Consider the following 12,449-nt stretch of genomic DNA (forward strand, 5'->3'; position numbering starts at 1 on the left):
AAGAGGAAACAAAGCAGCATGACGGGTGAAAGGCAAATGGAAAATCCCAACAGCTCTTTGATACTTAATCAGTAATAGAAAGAGGAAATCTGCTTTTGAAAACAGAGAAATCCCAACCTGATCGCATGCCTCTGAAGAAATCTGGCATTTACAGAAAGCCTCCGGGTAGATTTAGAGAAGCAGATACAGGCGCAGACATGAAGGTGGATGCTTAGCGGGAATTCCAGGAGAGCATAAGCAGGTAGGATACCCATTTCTCAGTGAAAATCAAAGGCACCTTGGTTTCTAAGCTCATGGGTGCTTCTGCATACCCCATTTGAAATCTGTCGGTCTTGTCCCAAATGAGTGATGAGAACAAACCCAATGGATTTTGTATCTGCACAATTGTTTTTTGAGATCTATTTGATGAAGCCACCCTTGTTCCCTCAAAGTTGCTCCTGATAATGGCCACAGTCTGTGCTGTGCCTCACGCCTCTGGAAAACCCATCTGGCATTCAGCATCCTGAGCCGAATAAATTCTCGTGCTCCCCAGAATAGATACATATGCAAAATTAATTCGCAATCAAGCCCGCGCAAAGCATGAGACGGCCTTTTAATAGGTGCAGAGCAGCAATTACCAATGCAAAGTGAAAGCCAACAAGCATTAAAGGGAGGGTAGGGGAAAACCAATTAGTTTCCTTGGGATTCCTCCACACATTCGCCACTCGAGGGATTTCAATTTTCACGCTCCCCCGGGGGCTGCGAGTGCACCCTGGCAGCCATCACGTCCCCGTGGGGAGGGGATGCTTCCCCACGGCCTCCCCCTCCGTGGTCCAGGGATGCGCTATGCAGGACCAGTCTCCATGGAGACAGTCACTGCAGCAACGGAGACCAGAGGTGCCGCTCATGGGGCTGCGAGAGGATGCAGACGAGACCGAGGAGCCCCTCTCGCCCATAGGAAAGGGACTGTCGGGTACCCACACGCCTCCTTTCTGCTTCTGAGATCGCTTCCCTGCATCAGCAGGATAAAAGGGCTCTGCTGCCTGCAATCCAGCTGCCTCATCCCGTGCTGAAAGCGCTTTATCCTGTCGAAATGGGTCCCACGGGAGCCGGTAATGTGGAGCTGTCACGGTGGGTACGGCATCGGGAGGGAGCCGTGCTCGAGGCTGTCATGGCAACAGTTTATTGAGTTCCCATAACCCCCTCCCCTCGGAGGTGGGGACAGAGCCCAGGCTGGGGACACTAACGCAGCCGCCCCTGGGTGTGCACAGCTGGGGAGCCCAGGGTGGGCAGAGCTGCTCAGGGAGGGGGTCCTGCCGCTCCGGCCACGATGCCGGGCCATTGCATGGCTCTTGGCGCACGGGACGGAGGAGGGACCCCGTGTCCCCAGGCAGACGTCACGGAGCAGCCGCCCAGTCCCTCCTGCCCCAAGCGTCACCAGCACCTCGCACCACCCCACTGCGGGAGGGCAAGGAGGAGTCCCCATGCAACTCCCTGCAGCTCACAGCTGCCCCCACCATCCCCTCCTCGTTCACCCCAAAATAGCTTCCCGCTAGACTGAGCCCATTTAACAACATCCTCCTGGTCTCCCCATCCCTTGTGCTGCCAGAGCAACCTGGGCGCAGCTCTCGGGCAGGGAAATCCTCGGCACACGGCCTGTTTTGTGCAAATATTGCTGGGCTGACTGTCTTCATGCATGGGTGCCCAACTCCCCGCACCACACAGCAGGCTTCAGAGGTACCAGTGTGGGAGGATGCCACGAACTGCCACGTGCCCGTAACGGCTGTTCCCTGCCAGCGCCGAACACGAGGAAAAGCCCCGTCATCTCTCAAAGCATCTTCCCACCAGGGCAGCCCACAGCACCCCAGGACAGACAAATTTAAGAAAGACCGGGGCCAAGAACGAGCTCCCAGATGCCAGCATGCCCTGGCTCCTCCAGGGCCAGCTCTGGACCATCCCCTGGAGGGCAGCTGGCCTCCTCGCTGGGACTCGGGCGGGCACAGCACAGGGCACTGCAGAGCTCAGCTGTCCCCACGCCGGCCCGGCAGCACCACCAGGCACTTCCCACTGCAAACAAAATCTTTGCTGGAGAGGAGAAAGGTGCTGGGGGAAACAGAGCGCTGAGGGTATCGGCAAGCCATGACAATCCCCGCTCCTACCAACTGCAATTTCTCTGCGAGGGTTTATGCCACCCGCCAGCCTGGCCAGCAGCAGCCGCCTGCGGTGAAGACCGGGCTGGCAGCAAGGCCGGGGCACCTCTCCGGGCACACGTCCGCACACAGACAGGGGCACACAGGCGTGACGTATAGCGTCACTACCGGGAGCCCTCGCCAGAGACAGAGCATCCACTAATTCACCCACTTAGCTGAGCCTCCAGCACGGGGCAGGGTTGTTCCCTCCAGCCGTATTTTCCAGGGTTTAGCTGAAGCTTAAACAAACCCAAGGAGGAGGTTCCTGTGCCCCCCAGCCCTGGAGCCCGCTCTCTCCCACAGTATGCTGTGCTGTGGAGAACCATCTCAGCTCCTCATGCATACTTTATAACACATGGCCAACAGGTTATCTGTAGATCTACATCACTGCTCCGTGTCACCAAGCAGACAAACTGCGGGCTCAGAGATAAGCGACACGGCTGTGGCAGCTCGGCAGTTTCCAGCTCTATGGACTAAGCCAAAGGCTCTCTCCATCCTCCCTCTTCATGCTTGCTTTGCAGGCTACAGGGTTGAAAGAAGTTTCCATCATGTGTGGTCCCCTCTCCAGCAGCTTGTGTTAGCCACGGGGATGGGAAACACTTGTTGCGCAGCCGGACTCCAGAAGCAGGTTGACTTTCCTGGAAGTTTCTTTCGGGGCGCCCGTTCAGCTGCTCCCCACCCTCCCATTGGGACAGCGAGGGGTTCGCCATCGCTCCCTGGCTGCAAGGGGAGCCGATGTCTTTTGCCAACCTCTCCCAGGAGGCACGGCCCCGGATCAGAGCGGGAGAGGCATTTCAGCACGGACACAGCAGGGCAGGACTGACCAAACCAGAAGGCTGTCAGCTTCAGTGGACACAGTCCAGCGAGCGCAGAAGCCCTTCCCTGACCTCCCCGAGGGCTGCGGCCGGGCCCCAGCTCTCCCAGGCCTGGTCCCGGCGCCATGCAGACGTGCAGCTTGTCATGGAGGGGGCTTCACCCCCGGCCCTGGCCCCTGCCAGCTCTGCAGCCCTCGGGGGCCGGTGGCCCGCTGCGTTTTGGGGATGGAGAGTTGTGAGCTCACTCTGCATTGCACAGCTTACTGAGCCATCCTACCAACCTGTCTCCAGATGCTTTCTCACAGCAGAGAGGTGGGCGAAGCCCCCCCAGCACTGCAGAGCAGCGCCTGCTCTCCGCTTTTAGGCCAAGCCACCATTTTTGGCTGGAGAAAGGGAAAATCCCTGCGTTTCCCACACCAGCCCAGCAGCAGACACAGGAGCTGGGGACACGCAGCCGCATCCCGACTGCCCGCGTGGTCCCAGGCACCGCACCCAGCAGCACCCTCGTAGCCGGAGAAACGCGTGGCCAGCACCGGCGGACTAAGAGCATCGTCTGCATTTGCAGGAGGCCCCACCATTGCGGCACACAGCGCGGGAGGCACTGCGTCCTCCCTCCAGCACCGTACCCGTCTCTCGCCGCACGCCCAGCACAGCCATCTAGTGACTGCGCTGTAAATCGGATGAAACTCAGCCCTGGAGGCCCACCATTGATTTCCGTTGCCTAACGACAGGAAAGCTTTATAATCCTATTAACTAAACACCCTTTCAAGCAGCACTGGGAACAGCGCAAAGGGGAGTTGTATAAGCGGTTACAGCCACCCGGTGCAGTGCCTGGCTCCAAGAGGTGCTGGCTGAATTCCCCAAAAGCGGGGCTGCGACACCCACAGTGTCGGTGCTGGCCCCCGCAGAGACACGTTGGAGCCCACCAAGAAACACGTGCTTCGGCTGCCGGCGGCTGCCCAGAGAGCGAAGGAGCTAGGACGCCTTGCATGGGAAAATGGTGCCCACACATGCACACCTGGAGGACTCGGCCCCCGAAATATTGGCAGATATCATCACATTTCAATCTCTTCCTAATTATCACCGCCCTGGTAATACTTATAGGTGTTTCCTAGCAAAAGATACACTACTTGGCCAAAATATATAAACATTTCATGGAAGAATGTGAATTTTGTTGCAACTTGCTAAGGAGAAAGGACATATATATATTTCAGAATATTTCTATTTGCAAAACGTTTCAAGATCGCATCCCTCCCCACTAGTGCACAACGACAGCCGGGGGGTGGGTGTGCGCGCGTGTGTGGAATCAAGCTTCCAGAGGATGTAAAATCCCCATGTCTCGCCCAGCCCCAGGTCCCCCAGAGCCACGCTGCGTTTCCACACGAGGGTGAGCAGCCTCCATGCCCCGGTGAGCTCCAAGAAAACGCTGCTGAGCCACACGCAGCGACAGAGCCCGGAGGAGCCGTGGGTACTGCGGCCAGACCTCCCACCACGTGCCACGCAGCGGCTGTGCTACCACGTACGATGCAGATGCCTGGCTGATGCCTCGTCTGAGTAAAAGCCCTTTGGGTCCAGCTCCCCTCCAAACGGCACAGTCAGGACATCTGCAGCAGTTAGCCCGAGGAGGAGGGTCTGCGCTGCGGCAGGAGGGAGATAAATGCCTTTCCACCAGTGGAAATGGGCCTTCCCCAGACTGTGGAAGCATTTATCAGTCATTTCTCCTTCCCGTTCCTTTAATTAGTTATTCACACAGCATTGCAAATTGCCAGGCCTAATATTTTCCATGATGGGTTATGAATGCAGAGGCACAGGACAGGCTCTTCGCCAGGGGACGCGATGCTGCAGGCATCCCCACCAGTGCCACGCACGGCGACAGAGCAGGCGGCCAGGCACAGCTCTCCTAAACAAAACCCTTCCCCCTTTTAGTGCCTGTCCCACTGGGGGCAAAACAGAACTGCCCTCCACGAGCACCGGGGAAGGGGCACGTCCTGTTCCCCCGTACGGCGACAAGGCTGCGGGGCCACGGGCACCAACTTGCAGACCTACCACACCGCAGCACAGCACTTCACCGGCCTCGTTCCTTTGGTGCCACGGAGGACAGCACAGCCACCAGCAGCGCCTGCCTGTCACCATGGAAATGCTGAACGGGAGGGTTTGAAGCCTGCTGGGACTTCCAAACTTTGCCAAGCAAAACAGGGCCCTTAAACAACCACGAGCCCCAAGCGCTTGTGTGAGGAGGAGACTTGTGCTCCCTGTGGCCTGCCGGGCACGAGACAGCTAATGTGGGACTGCTCCCAGGGACAAAGCCACCTGGAGAAAGGGCACCCCGGCTCCTCCAGCCTTCACGCAGGCAGAGCTCAGCCCCATCCCTCAGCTGCTCCCGCCTCGGACCGGCTGCCCTCTCCTGTGTGCACCCACCAGATCCGCCCCATGGACACCCCACAGCTCAGGCAGAAGTGGTTTTCTGGGTTTGCACAGCCAACGCTTCTGCCCACCTCGACCACCCCTGCCATGGGAAGACTCCTCCATCCTGTCCCGGCAGCCCTGACTGCTGGCCCTCGCCCTGGCGCTGCCCAGCCTCCTCGGAGAGGGGCTAGGAAGCAGCCAGGAGCCAGCAGCACTCCTGTTCCCCGGAGCAGGGCACACGGCAGCAGCAACCGCACTGACCAGGGCGCTTCCACCCGCTCTGGACCCTGCCGTGCCACCCTGGCCGCCTGTCGCTGTTTTTCGTGCCGGCGGCGTCTCCTACCCAGGAAGGCGAAGAGCCACAACCACATGGGACACGGCATGGAGCGGGATGGGCAGGAAACACACGGTGGGAAATCCGCTGCGAGAGGGAGGCAGCGGGGCCAAAAGAGCAGGGCAGGGCGGCTGCCAAAGAGTTCAGAGGGGCCTACGGGCTGCCCTGTGAAACGACCCTGACCTCCCCATCCCGTGCCGACAGCCTGCACGGAGCCAGGCAGGCTCCTTCGGTGACGAACTCGGCCTCTGCAGCGTTTGCTTCCTGCCTTCGGGCCAGGCAGGGTGTTTATAGCGAGGGAGTGGGAAACAGATTGGGACCTCACGGAGGAGGAAAGATGAAAAGGAGCAGCGGATGTCCTGAGGAACATGCAAGAGTGCAACCCAGACACAGCTTTCAGGGTAATACCGGCCAGCACATGCCTTCGGGGAGGCTGCGAGCCGGTTCATACGGCCACATCGTGAATCCCGGGCAGAGCATCGCCTCCAGGCTGCGCAACCCGCACCCCAGCCGCACAGCCCCCCCTCTGATAGCGCCAGGAGGGCTTCTCCAGTCGCACGGGTGATCCCTCCTAACAGCGCTGGTCAGCCTACAACAGACAATATCTACACACCACCTCACTCATTTTCTCTCTCCGCTCCTCCCTTTCTTTTCTAAGCCCTGCAGGGAGGTATGGAGCTGTATCTGGGATGCCTTGACATCCCGGAGCTCTGGCACCACATCTAAAGCCTCTCTGATTTTCTCCAGATCCTACGTAGAAGCAGAACAGACCAAGGGGAGGGCTTCTCCACCCTCTGATCTACAGCTGGCGAGCAACTTGCTGGGGCATCGCTGCGTCCCTTCCTCCCCCCCCAGCCCCCTCACCCTGCCTCTTCCCTCCTCTGTTCCTTCCCCCTGTCTTTGAAATCTCCCTCCAGGCAGCATGGTGAGGGACCTTGTATTGCAGCTACAGCTACTCCAGGGAGCACACAACGTTCACCAGCTCCAAGTGCAGGAGGGCAGGAGCTCGCAGGGCCATGCCGAAGCACAGCTCAAGCTGGGGGCACCGGGGGGCTGTAAATCTTTGCAGAGGATGAACTCCCGCTGCGTTCCTGGGCCTCGAGGGAGCGAGAACTCTGTCCTGGAAGCCTGTGATCCCCTGGCACGCCACCGCCAAGCCGCCTCTGACGTCAGCTCATGTCTACAAACATTGTCTTTGACCCACGGCCAAAACTTGTAATGCAGGGGAAAATCAGTGGAGAAAGCAAATACCCGCAGAGATGTCCCGCAGAGAGCCCTCTCCAAGAGCACTGGGTGGCAAGGCACCAAGGGCGAACGCGCACCCAGGGTGACTTGGAAGCCAAAAGGGCCCCAAGAAATCAAGTGACTTAAAATGCAAATCCCCAAGGAAAACAGACAGGTGAACCCTCACTACGTGTCCCGCAGGCTGGACTCGGGCAGTCCCAGCAGGGAAACCTGCTAACATCTGGAGGCTCTGCTGCTGCCAGAGGGTCACGCAGCAGCCGGGGGCTGGACGCGGGCAGAGCAGACCGGATATTTGGGAGACGTGGAGCGGCTCAGCACCCAAACAGCTGCCACGGCCGCTGCTGAACGCCCAGCGCTGCTCCGGACCCCAGCAGCAGAGGGTGTTCAACCACACTGCCCCACGCCTGTATTTAAATACCACGACACCAATATTAACAGCACCGATGTGGCAGCCTGGGAAGCAGCAAAGGCACCTCTCCCAGCCACTGCTGATGGAGAGGTCACGCGTTTGCCTGTTGTTTCTGGAGTGCTAGGGAAAGCTGGGGGATGGGTTGACTGGTGACAGTGGGAACGAGCACAAGATGGAGCTGTGGATCAGGCTTTCTTCTTACAGCAGGGCCACAGCGATTGACGCGGTCTTGCCGAGGCCTCACGGTGGCTCTGGGACTGGACTTCTGGTCTCCAAGCATGGAGCTGGCTCGTATTACTGACCACCGAGAAGCCAACCCCAGCTCTTCCCCGGTGGGCAAGGCTGCCCGGGGAGCCCCATCCCGTCCCCGCTGTCCCCGTCGAGCAAGGTGAAGCCGACAGTGCCAGCTGGTGCACACCCTGCCGGACCCCGGGCACCCCCGGCCCACCCACGCCAGTTCACACAGCTCGCACCGGTCACAGCAGCCGGCAAATCGCAACCCCAGGCAGCACCAGGCAGCCCGGCAGCCGTCGCGATGGGCACCCGCACGCCTGGAGACAGCACGGCAGAGCGAAGGAGAGCGGGATGGGGACCCAGAACTCGAGAGCGTGCCGGTGCCCGTTTAGTGACCGCAGTGCATGAAGGCGACGGAGGCAGAAGCCAGCTCGCTTGGCAACAGCGGGCAAACCACCCCCTTCCCCATCAGCACCCTGCAGGTGAAGCACATCTTTCAGCTTCTCTTCAGGCCAGGTGGAAGCAAACAGTCCCTAGCACCCACCGAGCCTTGGCGAGGTAGCTGACACCATCCCGAGCTTCTCCAGAGAGAAATCCCAGATTCTGGCACTAAACACCACACACTCCCACACACACTTGGTCACCCTGAACATCCCAGAGAAGCTCCAGGTCGCGGGGTCAGCCCAAGAGAGCCCCGGGCAGTCCCTCTGCCCCTCCGGCCCCGCAGCCGTGGGCGGGCGCCCGGCAGCCAGCCCCGCTCCACAAGTGGTTGCAGTTGGGTGGCAGCTGAAGCCGTTTCTCTGTGCGCACCGCCTGGAAAGCCTGCTGGCATCCTCCGTCAGACGTGTGTTGCTATAGCGATGGGAAAGGTATCGGAAGCCAAACCAGCCTCGATGGATAGTGCGACTGTTTTTCAGATTACCACGCACGATCAGGACCCCTGCTTCTCAAGGTCCAGTAGCCAGGCACCGTGTAGGGAAGGGTACAGTGAAAACGCTGCGAGGAGCCGAAAAACACAACCCCAAAGATGCCCAGAATAAACAAAGTCCTGAAAAGCCCCTCCTTTCCTCACATAACAAGAGATTTAAAAGCAAACTGACCCCAAAGACAATAAACTGCACTGAGCTACAGGACGTCAAATCCATCATTACAGCATCCCAGCGATTTCTTCTGGAGCCTGCAGCAGTTGCTGCGTCCTCTGCTCGCGTCTGCGGGCACACGCACGCAGGCATGAGTGGGAGCTCCAGATGGAGCTGCTGAACCACGCTGAGGGGGAACTTTGCATCTCCCCACCAGCTTCCTCCCAGACCCTGCTGCCAGCTGGACCCTCGCTTGCTGCCCCTTGTTGCCAGCTCACCCTCCTACGCGCGGCAGAGCACCCCTGAGAGCTAACTCCCAGCCCTTGGAGCCACTTCAGACGCAGCTCGCTTCTCTGCCTCAGAGCAGATGACGGACACAGAAACAAATTCAGCTCCAGCCTTGCTTGCCTGCGCTCAGGCTCTGTGTCCTGCCCTCAGCCAGCCCCAAGACCGCCTGTGCACCATCTGCCGCCTTCTCCAGCCCAAACGGCCAGTGAGGGAGAGAGGGATGGAGTCTGCAGATCCAGGAGCCTTCTTCAGGATGGAAGCCACTTTCTGACCCAGCTCACACTCAGGTTTCAGTTTTAAAGGCTGAAAATCACCCTTGCACATGAACCTTTGCCTTCACATGTCATGACACCCTGAACAACACACCTGCAGCAATTAGATCAGAGATGAAAAAAAATCTCCTTGTTTGCTCAGCTTATTTACTTTGCAGCACTCAGTTTTCCCAGCTGTTTGTGTGGGTCTTTCCCTTAGCAACCAGGGAGAGAAACATTTACAAGGCACGAAAAACGTAGCTGTACAGCCATAAAAACCATCAGGGTGCGGCTGTGGGTGCAGCTGGAAATTCCTCTTAGCTGGTAGTCACAAATAACCGGACTTCGATGAATCGTACACCTTAAACAGCAAAGCAGCTCTTCCTCTTCAAGCAGGACATGCAGGAGGAATCGGGACTTGCAGCCTGTGCTTTCCGCCATACCACCCACCACGCAGCATCCTAGGCTTGTAACAAACACCTCTACGTGCCTCAGTTTACCCCTATATAAAATGGGGGTAAGTATAAAAAGTGACGGGAAGGCTAAAGTTGAGACCTTAATACAAAGCGCTACATCAGAATGCAAGGTGCATTCTCCAGCGCGGAAGGGAGACTGAGCTCTGGACACCTTTTTCCAGACATCTTTACACCTATAGCTTTCTGGATCTCCCAGCAAGTCTATTCTCCTCAGTCCACAGCCATGGTGACAGAGTACTCTTGCTCTTGACCCTTGCCAGGGTCAAGATCCAAACTCCAGTATTTTGGTTGCCAACCCCCTTTCCAAAGGGTTGTGCCACAATCCAGCATGCGTCCAAGCTGCCACTAGCTCCTGCCTCACACACTTACCCCCTGTCGAACTAATTCGAGTTTTGTTTATAGGGCTGGATGAAGGCAAATGAGGCTCAGACCAAACAGACCCACTGGGTGCAGGAGGAGGCTCTGGTATGCACATTTTCCAGTCCAAAAATGGATCCCGGCCCATTTTTCCATCACAGCATCAGCCCTTCCCTCTCTTCATTCTTGAGCTCCCAGGAGCTATCGCTGCCCGCTCACCTTCCCACGCCCCCACCGGCGCAGCAGCACAGACCCCTCTCCCCTGCCCAGGGCTGGGGTCGGGAGGTCAGCATGGGAAGGGGAAGTATAAAGTCAGAGGAGCATCAGGACCAGAGAGCCACATTCCGATGAGACCCCCGAATTTTGTGCCTTTGCTTCACCCTCCCCTGTCCCAAAAGCACGCGTGGGTTTAGGGCTGTTGTCCACCTGCGCTCAGTTTAGCTTCGTTCCGGCTCACAAACACACCCGGCAGAGACAAGGAACCTCCTGGGGCCACCTGGCCTAAGCGCTGCCCGGCTCGCTGCAGCCCGGCTCGCTGGCAGAGCCCGCAGCAGCCCCGCAGCGTCGCGCCGGCTGCCGGACCCTGTCCCAAACCGTCTCGGCTTCCCTTCCCAGTCCGTCACCCCCGCTTCCACCGGCCGCGCTCACCCGTCACGCCGATAGCAAGCAGAAAATAAGATTCCCCCCCCGCAACGGCTGGTGCTTCCCCTCCGGCAGAGCCCCCGCCGCAGCCCGGGGGTCGGGGTTGCCAGCACGGACAGGGACGCTCGGGTCAGGCACCTGCAGCCGCCGAGCCCGCCCGCTCCCCGGCCCCGCACACGAGCCCGGGGAAGACCACGCACCGCTCACCTGAGTGTCGATCATCATGGTGCCCCGCGCATAGCCCGCGCCGGGGCTCCGCGGGGCCGGGCTCACCGCCCCTCCGCCGCCCGGGGCCCCGCCGCGCCGGCCATGAGGCCCCCGCGCCCCCCCGGAGCCGCCAGCGCCGGGAGGAGCCGAGCGCGGGGCGGGGGCGGGCGCGGCGCTACCGGGGGGGGCGGGGTCGGCGCCCGGCTCCGCCCACATCCCCGCGCAGGTGGGGGGCGCAGGGGCGCGCACACGGGCACTGGCAGCCGCGGGCGTGACGGGAGCGCGCCTGTCGGCGGGCACCTCTCCGCAGGCACCCCGCTTCTGCTCGGGTGACCCCCCCCGAGGAGGCGGGCGCTGCCGGGGGGAAGCCGGTCGTTCTCCGGGCGAGGTGCCCGTGGGGGGACCCCCGTCCCCGCCGGGGTCCCCCCGGCAGAAGGGCTCTAACGGGGCGAGCCCCGCACCCCGCCGCCCAGCCCCGGCTGCCCCCATCTCTGCTCAACCCAGCAGCCGACACGGGGGCACGGCAGGCCCCAGGGGTGTTGGAGGGGTGGGCGCACGGTGGGGGTGCTGAGCGTGAGGCGGCCGAGGCTGAGCGAGCAGGGTTGCCCTGGAAACAGCGAGGCTGGACCTGAACGGCTCCGGTACCCACAGTTTGTGTTTCCGAGGATGATGACGTGTGCCGTGTCAGAGTGATGTCAGGAGAAGCGGGAGCCCAGAGACGGCTGCGTCACTCCCCACGGCCGAGAGCACCCGGCTCGGGGGTGCAGAGCCGGCCACTGCACCCCTGGGGACCCCCGGGCACAGGCACCCGGCACCCACACGCGTGCCACTGCCCTTGACAGCCCCCCGACCCCAGACCACCGGGAAGAGCCAAGCTGCCCGGGTGGCAGCGGGAAGCAGTGACACGGCACAGGCCGCCACGGCCGCTCCGCGGCTCCAGGCCAGCAGAACCAGCAGCTCGGGGTGGGAGCGGAGCCAGGAGAGGAGAAGGTGCTGCCAGGCCTCTCGCTCTGGCACCAGACGCTGCTCCAGAGCAACATCATTCTAATTATAGTAACGGTGTCAGTGCTGAGCAGTGGGGGAGAACACACGCTTCAAAAGGTCTATAGCTATGTAATTTGCTGCTGGAAAACCTCACTACAAAAAAAACCCAGAAAGAAGCACTTTTTAAAAGTAATTTGTACTCATCTGACTTGCTTTAAATTAGCTAAAGGTTCAGCGGGGGGGGGTGTCAGGGGGGATGAGGTGGGCATACCAGCAGCAGAGATTTCTGGTTAAAACTGCCTTTCCGTTCATACGGCTTTGCACCAGTTCTACATGAAACAGCAACATTTGGTGGATCTATGCTTCATCTAAATATAGCCCAAGAAAAGTCAAGTCAGTACAGCGTTACTCTTACACTTGGAGAAAGGAGGGAGTTGGGTGCGTAGGCAGACATTTAAAAGTCACTTCTTCGAGGCATTTTGCTAGCAATGCTCTCCTAAATTATTTGATTGTGGACTCTGTGCAGAGCAGAAATGCAGGGTTGGGGATTTAGT

The 12,449-nt window shown here is 59.7% G+C and overlaps 1 protein-coding gene across 1 annotated transcript in view; it reads right to left on the bottom strand.

The window, feature by feature from the left end:
- RALGDS (ral guanine nucleotide dissociation stimulator) overlaps window positions 1-11,005 on the bottom strand; it is a 59,158-nt gene extending 48,153 nt beyond the window's left edge. The window contains exon 1 of the mRNA XM_075439160.1: window positions 10,912-11,005. Within this exon, the coding sequence (XP_075295275.1) occupies window positions 10,912-10,929 (18 nt within the window). The 5' untranslated portion in view covers window positions 10,930-11,005. The remainder of the gene's footprint in view (window positions 1-10,911) is intronic.
- Window positions 11,006-12,449: the final 1,444 nt, after the last annotated feature.

The sequence above is a fragment of the Opisthocomus hoazin genome, chromosome 19 (genome assembly GCF_030867145.1).
Source record: "Opisthocomus hoazin isolate bOpiHoa1 chromosome 19, bOpiHoa1.hap1, whole genome shotgun sequence".
Taxonomy (NCBI): Eukaryota; Metazoa; Chordata; class Aves; order Opisthocomiformes; family Opisthocomidae; genus Opisthocomus; species Opisthocomus hoazin.